Source organism: Solanum tuberosum, unplaced genomic scaffold, assembly GCF_000226075.1.
Source record: "Solanum tuberosum cultivar DM 1-3 516 R44 unplaced genomic scaffold, SolTub_3.0 scf00454, whole genome shotgun sequence".
Lineage (NCBI taxonomy): Eukaryota > Viridiplantae > Streptophyta > Magnoliopsida > Solanales > Solanaceae > Solanum > Solanum tuberosum.
The window spans coordinates 171,537-182,789 of record NW_006239370.1 but is presented as its reverse complement, the minus strand read 5'-3'; the positions used below and the strand labels follow the sequence as shown (position 1 = coordinate 182,789).

At 34.9% G+C, this 11,253-nt stretch overlaps 1 protein-coding gene across 3 annotated transcripts in view; it reads right to left on the bottom strand.

Annotated features, from left to right (window-relative positions):
- Positions 1-10,237, bottom strand: part of LOC102606168 (protein LSD1-like) — a 12,654-nt gene extending 2,417 nt beyond the window's left edge. For 2 of the 3 annotated variants that reach the window (XM_015303532.1, XM_006363583.2), the window contains exons 1-4: positions 10,024-10,237; positions 9,479-9,592; positions 3,998-4,108; positions 1,392-1,504 (exon numbers count right to left, since the gene is read on the bottom strand). In XM_015303532.1, the coding sequence (XP_015159018.1) occupies positions 1,392-1,504; positions 3,998-4,108; positions 9,479-9,590 (336 nt within the window). In that variant the 5' untranslated portion in view covers positions 9,591-9,592; positions 10,024-10,237. Of the gene's footprint in view, positions 1-1,391; positions 1,505-3,997; positions 4,109-9,478; positions 9,631-10,023 lie in introns of all 3 variants that reach the window. The other variant, XM_015303531.1, reaches the window with a different exon arrangement.
- Between the last annotated feature and the right edge of the window lie 1,016 nt (positions 10,238-11,253).

The window sequence follows — 11,253 nt, the reverse complement described above, 5'->3', positions numbered from 1 at the left end:
CCCCCCCATCCCCCCCCCCCCCCCCCTGCCCAAACAATGTTCCACATAATATGGCAAACATGTCTGTATCCTCTGTCAATGGTAATATGGTATTACGATAATTTGTATTCTACCAATTGTATTCGTTAATACAAATAATACACTTGATACAATTATATTCGATGATACAAATCAATTGTATTCGTGATCTTGATACAATGAATACAACATGTATTCATCCCCCACCCCCCTCTTCCATATCTTGCTCACCTCCTTCCCCCAATCTCGCTCGCCCTCTCTCCTCCTTATGACATGTAGCTAAATACAATAATTTTTTATACAATTATATTCATTGATACAAATCAAGTGTATCAATTGTGTTCGTGATACGACCTAATACAACATGTATTCAACCTCTTTCTCACCTCTCCCCTACCTCTTCACAATCTCGCTCGCCTGTCTCCCCTTTCTAACATGTAGTTTTTTTATGACCGTGGTGTCCTGACCAACTTTCATGCACCTCGACTAATTCCACGGATACCTATCACCTCTCACCAACAACATGTACCATGTAACTCTGTCCAATAGACGGGAAGAATCACCTAGTGTTTTATTTTGTCTCCACTGAGTATTGAACCCGAGACATCAGAGTTCTAAACCACTTCATAGACTACTAGGCCACACCCTTGGGTGCAAAAAGTCTGCATCAAGCAAGAATTCAACTCAAAACCTTCAAGCAATTATGAGCTCTCTTAACTATAGCTATAGATCTCTATTTTATCCCTTAATATTATCACGTGTCTAATTTAATTTTATTCTTCTCTTTTGGTTAGAGTTTTAGAGATAAAATTTAAATTGTCTAAAGAGTTTTGACTTGCTCCCAGCTTTTCATATATAAATGACTATTATTATTTCGGGGGAAAAGGTACAAGTACCCCCCCCCCCGAACCCATTTGTTTTGTAATTTTGTACACCTTTTTGGCTTACGTGGCATCCAAATAACTCTCACGCGCCTCAATTGCGTGGAGTCACGGAGTGTGCCACGTAAGCCCAATGGTGTACAAAATTACAAAAAAAAAAAAGAGTCCAGGACCTTAGTTTAGTTAAGGTGTGTCGCTGGGATTACGGTCATAGTCTAAGGGGGTACTTGTGCCTTATCCCTTATTTCGGAGACACTTCAAAAACTCGTGAAAGTTTGATTAGGATATAAATTGTATCTTATTCTCTTTCTACTTCCTCATTTCTTCCTTCTGTTTCCCTCTGCCCCTCTTTCTATCTCACCTCTCTGTTTCTCTCTGTCCTCTTTCTTATTCTCTCTCTTTTCTCGCTCAGGCCCACTAAAACGTACATACAGAAACATTAAACCATCAAAAAACATTCACCAACGAAATAAAAAAAGGACTGATTCTCACATTAACGTGTGTGATATAGTGGCATATGGCACATTTAACTGATGGAGCTCCGCATGGATACATCAGCATAGTACGACAGTTTCCACAGTTGACATGAGCAAATTGATTAGGACCTGAAGATCAAGAGAAAATTATATTTGCTCCAGAAGTGCATAAAACCAAAACAAAGACAAATTAAGAAAATGAAGATACAGACACGAAACCTCGAGCAGAAATGACGCAACTAATTTAGCTCGCTAAATCCTGTTATTGTAGTAAATGATAAGAATTGCAAACTTTAAGTGCTAGTCACCTATGAATTCAATAAAAAGCACTATTTACATCTTTATAACAATTCTTCATATACAGTGTAACATTGGAACATCTATTCATTGATTACACACATACGAACACATATTTAAAAATACAGAAGACAGAACATATTTATAGTAATACACATTTCCTAAGCATATAGCAGTATGTTGTCTAGATTACTTGTCCAATATTATGTACATTAAACTTGTTTTGTTTTTTCAGTAGTTTTTTATACTAATAGATTTGATATCTTATAATTGTTTTCGGGAAGACATGTAAATCTTATAGATCTTCATTTCCTATTATTTTTAACTATCTTATGTAAAAAGAAAATATGTAGACCAACAATGTTATATGGAAGTGACGTTGGGCAGCTGAAGTCCAACACATCCACAAAATGAGTGTCACAAAAATGTGGATGCTAAGATGGAGGTTTTTTCAAACAAGAATGGACAAGATCTTAAACGACCAAATTAACGAAAAATTTTCTAGTAGGATACATCAAGGACAAAATAAAAGGTCTCTTGAAATGGTTTGATCATGTTTTATGTCGACCACCAGATGCACAAAACAATAGTAAGTGAAGGCGTTAAATGGGACGAGGTAGACCTAAAATCACTGGGAAATAAGTTGTCTCAATTCTCAAAGGATCTACAATCTCTTGGGAATTGGGATTCCTGCAAACTAAGTGAAAGATAGGGCACAATTAAAGAAAAGATTTATAGGCGATACCTATTAGTTGAATATATGTTTTAGTCATGTTAGCACTTTTATTTTACGTCCAATGTTTTTCCAAGGATTGTTTAGCCTTTCAGATATTCATACGTCACTAGAAAATATAATGGACTATTACTTTTTAATTTATTTTTGTTACTATTTTATTTTTGGATAATATTGTCTTGTGATGAGTTCATATGTTGTAACAATTCATATAGCCGACCTCAACGTGTTTAGGACTGAAGTATAATTATTGTTGTTGTAAAGAGAAAATATGCAAATATCCACAAATAAAAGCAATAAAACAAGGAGGGGGAACTGGTGAATGAAAGGAGTTAAGTGGTAGAAACTTCGACAAAGTCTACTTGTTGGAAAACGCTTATAAAGATTTGGTAGAGACAAGTACAACATATAAACCTCTAGTAACAGTTAATTGGGGAGAAGATGGACTGTGGACGTCAAGTAAAATAACCCCACACATGAGGTGTACGGAAGTATATCCGAGGATACTGAGAAGTGTATTTAATTTGCTCCCATTGTATGTTTTTATCTTTATCAGCATCAAATACAAGTTTATTTTATGTAGTGCACCCAATTAACTAGTTTCCAATAAACTGACTATTTAACATATGAAATATATTTTAGATCATGTAGTATACCCACTTAACTAGTTGTCAATAAACTAATATACTTACAATTGTTTGGTTTTTGTACCAGAAAAAATAACTCATTTTATTCACATACTAATTATATGGAGATTATAATCAATCCATTGTTTATTCGGTCAATAATGACAAAGTGACTGTTATGGGGTGAACAATAATGAAGGGATTGTTAAGCAGTGAATAATAATGTAGTAATTCTTATATGTTGAACAATAATACATGGAATTTATGAAGGGAGAACTTATTTTTAGCGCATGTTTGTCTTTAAGTAATTTTACCCTCGTATTGCTAATACATATTCTATCCTGTGTAAAACATATTCTTTTTCTATATTCTATCATGTGTAAAATAAGCAAAGATTCCTGCACAACTTAATGCAGATATTATTTAATACTGTCAACTAAACGTAGCATTAGTTGTGTGTGAATTAGATATTCTTATAGGGCCAACCAAACGTTGCATTAGTTATGTTGGGATTATTTTCTTAATCTCTCCAACCAAACACCGTACTATTTTTATGTGAATTTTATGCTGAGATATTTTTCCTAATCCCTTAAACCAAACGACATTGAAGATATGAAAATAGATGTTGTAAAAGAAAAAACAAACGTTGGAAAAACTGAAGACAGGAAAGGAAAGTAAGAATATATGGAATACCATCCCTATTATATCCAACTGACATAATGGAGACAGGACACAGATGTTTCAAAGGGATTTCCACTCCAATTCAGAAACGGAAGACTTCATTGCATGCAGTCTTTATCTTTTTCTTTTTTTTTCCTTATGAAAGGGAAGATAATACCTTTTTGCTGTACTTCGCAAGTATGCTCTGGATACTAAATGCACAAAATTACTAACCTCATCAAAAAGAACTGTTAATTAGACTGTGATTTCATAATTTCTAAAGAGAAGAAGTCCCAATATTTGTACCTGGCACAAGGTTCACTGTATGACAGCAGGCGCATCTCACGCTAGTTGCCCCACGTGGATGCATCAATAAGGTGCGACAGCCTCCACATATCAGTTGAGCCATCTCCATTCCTGCATAGAGGGCAGAATTTAAGCAACATCAGAAGAATGGATAAGCTGAAGGCATACATAGTGCAGCGAACAGCAGTAGGATGTGTCATCTGGGACTGTTGGCAATTAGATGATAAAAGTTCCTCACGGTGATAATCAAATCAGTTTTTTTCTCCTTTCAGGATTCGTTGGGAAGGGATGCAATAATTTTTCAGAAGTGAAGATAGTGCTCCAAAGACAATGGCTGTTACCCATCCAATAATGTAGTGTAAGGAATTTTGCTTGATTGATGGAAAAAAGAGAAGGAAAGTTCATTGGTTAGGGAGAATTTTCTCCTATTCCAGTCCACAGGGATGGCTTGAGTGTTTGAGATATATGAGCAACAAACAACCTGGAAAATCATGGTCCAAATTCTAGCTACAACAATTGATGTACGTCTATCTCCAACCTTAGTAAGCAAGATCATCTGGAAGATGTCCTTGTGGGTTATAGGCTTATAACATGGTGCCTGATAGATAAAGTTGAGGTGCACTCAAACTAGAACAGATGCCACTGCCGTAAAATTTGAAAAAGGAAAAGCTCTCACTCAAAACTTTATTATAGGGAAGTACTTGTCAATAGCAAGTGTTGAAAAAAGAGATCTAATAAAAAAAAGTTAAACAACCACATTCTTCTCAACCTTGGTTTTAAAAAACGTGCAATAAAATTATTTTCCTTTCTTGCTTCACTTCACGTCATTTCTTTCAAGAAAGAAATTCTTTAACTACTTTCCCATTATCCAAATTGAGCCAAGAGAAAATATGTTCCCTCATAAAATTAATGGAAAGAACATAATGGAAAATGCATTTGCTGGACCAACAGAGGAAAGTTATAATAAGGGGAAAACAAATTATTTCAATTTTCCCTCAAATCTTATAGATCCCAATTGTTCTTCTCATTAACTAAGTTCCTAAAAGAATCACCAAACAATTGAAACTGACCTTTACCAGACCAAACCCATGGTTAAATTCTCCTAGCCAACCAAAACCAAATCAAACCCTAGGTTTAATAATTATCAATGTTTATCATTTGACAGATGTGCACCGATGAGATTCAACTTGTCCACAGTTAGAAGCTAATAAAACTGCCGCCTTTCAACCCCACCTACGTCATTTGTAGTTTCTATTTAATGGATGGTAACTACAAAGGCAAGATAAGGTAATACATCGTAATGTGTTGTGGACTTCATGGTGTTTGCTTGTACTATTAAATGGTGGATGCTGGTATCTTGTTAATTTTATGGCTTGATTATGATTTGAAAATTGATAGTGTGTGGATGGTATGACGTCAATTTCCTACATCATTTTTTTGTCTACTTCAGATTGTAATTAGTTTTCTGATCTTCTAATGGATAAGTTTTTTCCTCTGTAAATTCCACAGTTTTTAATGGTTCTCGTCTCTATAATTTGGGTCATCGATCAAGCAAATGAAAAGGAAGAGACCACTTGATAGGAAATGGTTAAAGCTTTGAAACATGTTCCAATGGAACAGGCTAAAAGCTTTGGGCCTGCATTTCAACCAATCTTCAGCCACTCAAAGCTGCTTTTGATAGGGTCATTTCATTCTCATAACAGAATTACTGCAGCGCAAGAACAGACAAGTTGCCTTTGCCTCGCTGACAAAAGAGGGTATTATTTAAGTCAAAGCAGGATAGAGGGCTGGGTCATACTCCAAAGCACTTGATCTGTGGACCGATATTGGACCAGGAGTTCTCAGTGATTAAAAAAATATTGTTTAAATTCTCTCTAAACACTAAGACCTAACTGTCTATATTCTATTCAATTAAGTCAATAAGCTTTAATTGGCAAAAAATGTTGTCCCTTCTTCATTGTAAAGTCATGTGTGTTTCTAACATATAATCCAGGTTAATTACAACCCTAATGTTGTGTTTAAAATATATTTGAAGTGTTAACAAAGCTACAGAGTGATGCTGGAATTATATATCTCATACGTAGCAAGGCTAGAATTTTTTTTGGATAAATTGAGAAGTGGTATCATGAATGAAATGGAAACGGGAAACTATAGCGAAGGGAGAAGTAGAGACTGTCCAAGCCACAAGCTCACCAGCTATGTTGCTCGGACTCTCACAAAATCTTGCCAAACCTGTGTCGGATGCTCCAAAAATGCACTACTTTTGAGGATCCGACATGCACCCAACAATATTGTCAACATGTTTAACAGTCTAAGCAACATAGCTCACCAGGCGAGGAGGATTTCTGGTGTCAAGGAAAGGTCTACCTGTTAACTTGCTTAGCGAGGAGAGAAAGAATCCAAGGAGGGCCTCACCTTTCCCATGTCAGGTGAGGAGAAATTTTGTGAAAGAAAATTCAGGAGCCAAAACATTGACAACCAGTAACAAGAAGCTAATGGTGAGATTTAGCAAGAAGCTAAACTTAGCTAAAAATTGGATTCTTGCAAGGAGAGGAAGTGACTAGAAACTGGCCTTCGCCAAAGAAAAGGGTCTTGCCCGGCGGGACTTCGGTGAGGGAAAAGATTGAGAATTCATTATGGGAACTCATTTATTGAAGCTTTGACAGATTTTTGAAGAGGAAGGGCTTCACCATTAATGCTACATCGAGGTACGGCATTAATTCATTTATGATAGATCTCGTCTATTTATTACATGTAACACTCATATGGATTAAAATTCACCAAAAACTCAAGGTTCATCAAGAACTTGAAAATTTCTAGGGTTTCTTCAAGAGGTAATTTCTTGCTTTTTTCCTTCCACTATGATAAATATATCATATAATGAAGATATTTAGAAGTTGGAAACACCATTTGAATTGTGGATTAAGTGAACTCTGGAAACAGGTATTCTTGAAAAGATAATATCCAGGGGAGAAAATAAATAAATAGTAAATCAGGGCTAGGGAATGAATTGAGTATCCCATTAACCCCAATGATTAGGAACTATCATATGGATCCACTCCTTCTAGTCGAGTGCCTTGCGGCGCCTTTAACGATGAGAGAAGGCGATACCGAAGAGAATAACTCAAGGGCACTGGCTACTCCATCAACTCAATTTCGTTGCGTAAGTGAGGATGCCAGTCATCATAGTCTGAACTTGAAATCTTTCGTAGGCTCATCTCGTCGATTGGCATTCTGATCCTGGTGATCATTTAAATATGAACTAACAGAATAATAGAAGAAGGAATATATGAACCCTACATGGGTGTTTTTATTTATTCCGCTGGCTGGATATTAGTTGAAATTTGAACCGGTCTTTGTAGATTAAATTGTGGTGGATGCTTGGACATCTTTTGGGTTTTATTGAAGAGCATAAACAAGGTAATTTAAGATGTACCTCCCTTTAAGGCATTTTATTAAAAATGCATGACTTCCAAATTCATGAAAAATGTTTGACCGGTTAGTATGAGTTTATAGGCGCAAGCGAGGCATAGTAACCATGCTTTGAGTGACTTATGCTAGCTTATATATTATGTACATTTTATACCTTATGCTGGCTAGAAATGACTTACGGAAAATAGCATTTATAACAAGTTTCTACATGATTTGTGATTTCCTTATGAACATGATGAACATGTTTATGTTAAAGACTCGTGCTTGCATGCTTTACTTGATTTCAAATATGTGATTTATTTTCAAGTTCAAATATCTAAATTGAAGTTTTATATTACAACTAGTCTTAAATGACTCATGAGCTAAACATGCCAAAATTTGAATGATTACAGGACCTTAAAATGGTTACATGTTTAAGTTACATATTTAAGTTACATTAGAAACTGAGAGGGTATTCATTCCCTGAGGTGGAAACATTTATCTAGAAACTACTCATGCTATTCATGCCATTTTAAGGGTGGCTGCTCACATTATTCTAAAAGGAGGTATTTTTTGTGCTTGCACTTATCGTTGAACCAATACGACATTATGGTGAGACAGCCTTGAGACCGGGTGTCAGTCGTCCGTCATGATGTCCACATGGCATATATGCTATGACTGCCCAGTTAAAGAAATATTATGTTTAGTTATATTAGAATTTTATTAGTACAATTTTCAAATGTTTATTGCTTTCCATAAATGGATCTTTATGAAATGCTTTAAGTTATTTTGCTATTAATGCATTACCGTGTTTTAAAGTATCATTCAACCTTATCAGGAAGAGTAAAAAATATCTAGATGGTACAATTTACCTAGCTCCCACGGGCATTGTTGTTTTTGTAGTATGTTGCAAACACTGTGACAGCTGACGGTACGAGCTAGGTGTCATCTCTTTAGTTTTTCTATTTTGATGAACCTATCTCTATCATCTGTGGGAGCTAGTTTAGATCCTTATTCTTTTGTTGAGCAGTGACATGTCTCATGTCAAATGCTCATGTATATTCATAAAGGTTCCATGATACTTCCTATGAGAGGTACAGATGCATAAAAAGGGATTCATTATATTGCTTCCTCGTGTTCATGATGATGATTCAGTTTTATGTTATGTTTTGGCTATGTATCCTATCTTTGGTTTCCGCTGTGAAGAGGTTATTAAGCCATAAGTTTTAGTCATACATTTTCCAAATGTTCGTGTTATAGTTATGTAACTGTATGCATTGAAATAGGTAGAAAAGTCTGTGTGGTCTTCTTAGTGCAAGTTAACAGATGTGTGCCATACTCCTCCTTATTGGGGAGTGATATTTACATAAAAACCCTGAGATGGGTCTTTGCTAGAAGGAAAGAGAAGATAAGTGGTGCAGATTGTAAATCCATTGAAGTTTTCCTCCCTAAGTTCACATTCTTCTTCTCCCACTTTCTTGATGTAGAACTCAAAGAAGAGAAAAGAGGAATTTTCAGCAACATTACCCTATTCCTCTTGGGAAATAAGTGTTTAACTAAGGGGTTCGCCCCAGTCTCTAGTTTATGCATTTCTCTTTATGTTTGAACATCTTCCTTACTAACAAATCTCTTAGCATATTAGATTTCTTGTTTTCTGGCTAGTATTTTAAGAAACAAGTTAGCTCTCAATAAGGCATTAGCTTGAACTCCAAAAACACTGTTTTCTTTTTCCCTGGGTGAGAGAGGGGGAAAGACACAAGGGGATTCCACCACCAACTTCATCCACGAGCAATTATGCATGTCAGCTCGTATGATATTTTCTACCCATGTTTCTATAGAGAAGTTAATCAAATTCCAAAGATGAACTTATAGTTTTGAGATATCACTCTTTGTTCTTCTTTTCCCCGTTTTCATCATTGGCATTTGGCTAGCACCAACTATCACCACCAAATGAAACAGAAATTGAATAGTATCAAAAGAAAAGGCACAGACTCAGCCCAAGTGTCAAATAAACTTGTGTTGTGTACTTCTATCACAAATCATCGATAATAGAGCAGAAAGGACAGATACCAGGAGGCGGGACAGGGGTGAGGGCATTGCACACTGCACAACAGACATTAGTAGCTCCTCTGGGATAAAGAAGAATTGTCCTACACCCACTGCACACCAACTGACTCTGCATAGCTGCACTCCAAAATCAAAACCAAATATTCATACCAATCCTACAGTATAAAACAAATGCTTAACTCTCAAGCCCCCAAATTACACAAATCAAACAAAATTCATGAGCTGAACTGATTACAATAAGTAACTTTCAAATAATTTACTTCAATCTATGCCTAAAATATCAAGCACTATCAATCACCCATCCTTCAATACTTAGGGGTTCAAAAAATAAAAGAAATCCCAATCCATAAATTCATCAATACTCAGATTCTCAAACACCAAGCAAATAACCAAATTTCATCAACTAAAAAGTCAATTAAGCTTATTTATACATCAAATTTACCCTAATTTCCATATCCATAATTTGGATTCCATCACCTTCATAAGAAACTGATTTTCAAACATCGAAACAAATTAAAAACCAGAAATTAAAGAAAAGCAATTCTTACCAGTGTAGGTAGGATGAAACAAATTGGGTAATATACAGCAGAATTGGCGATTCCCAATATTCTGGAAAAACAATAGAAATATTGTAAGAATGACAATTTATAGATTTTCAGAATTTGGATTCGGTAATCTTATCGGAATTTCTCCTTTGTGTTTTTTTATTCTTATTATTACTACATCTTCTTCTCCGTTAAATAAATATTATTCAAAGGATGTGTTTTTGACTTTTTATGGGTTTTCAATCGGAAGCTTCTTTTCTTTTCCCCAAATCCATCCGGGTCGCCCCGTTTGCTTCATGGTTTTTTAGGGAAAAATAAGTAAATACCCCGTAAAAGTAAAATAATTACAAACATATATTTCTTTACATTCATACCCACTAAATAATTACAATATATACCCCTTACTAATTTCGTTTAACTGATACTACAATATCATATATTGTATTGGTATCATTAAGGTGAATAATTTCGCTTAACTGATAATCAGTATCATATACTATATTGGTATCATTAAGACTGATAATTTCGCTGAATTGATATTCAATCAATATATAACTCACATAAATCTCATAGTGTAAAGAGTAAATTACATTTTATCCCTACTCTTTTTCTAATTACAATAATCCTTTGAAATTTGTACCTTCTGGATATATAAGTCACCATCCGGATACATTTAGTATAAATTCGAATTTACGTATCATGTCTAAAAAATTAGTGCATGATACATTATTATTTATGTAACTTATTTTGTTTGAGAGCAGAATCCATATATATCAGGAATTTGTAGATGAGAAGGCTTATACATGATAAATGATACATTTGGTAGAATTTTTGTATCAAGTATCAATACTAATTAAGGTTATGTATCAAAACTAATATTTGAACACGATACATTGTGCATGATATAATTGTAATGTATCATAATGTTAAAACGAAGGCAGTATACATTAGTTTAAGAAACAAAATCAACTAAATACATTAAAAATCTGAACCTATATTTATCAGAAAAGATGAACAACCAAAAAATCAAGAAAAAAAAAGTCAACAATCTAATCAACGGAAAGCAACGAAAATGTATCCTTCTCGAACTAATTGGGTAAGCCCAATATTGAAAGATCGAACCAACGGGGTGAAGTGTATCAAGACCGCCACTAGAAATTTCTGGAACAATTTCAAATACACTTCAAAATGAACTCTCTGCATTAGCAACGTTTTTCACCCATCTTCAAGTAA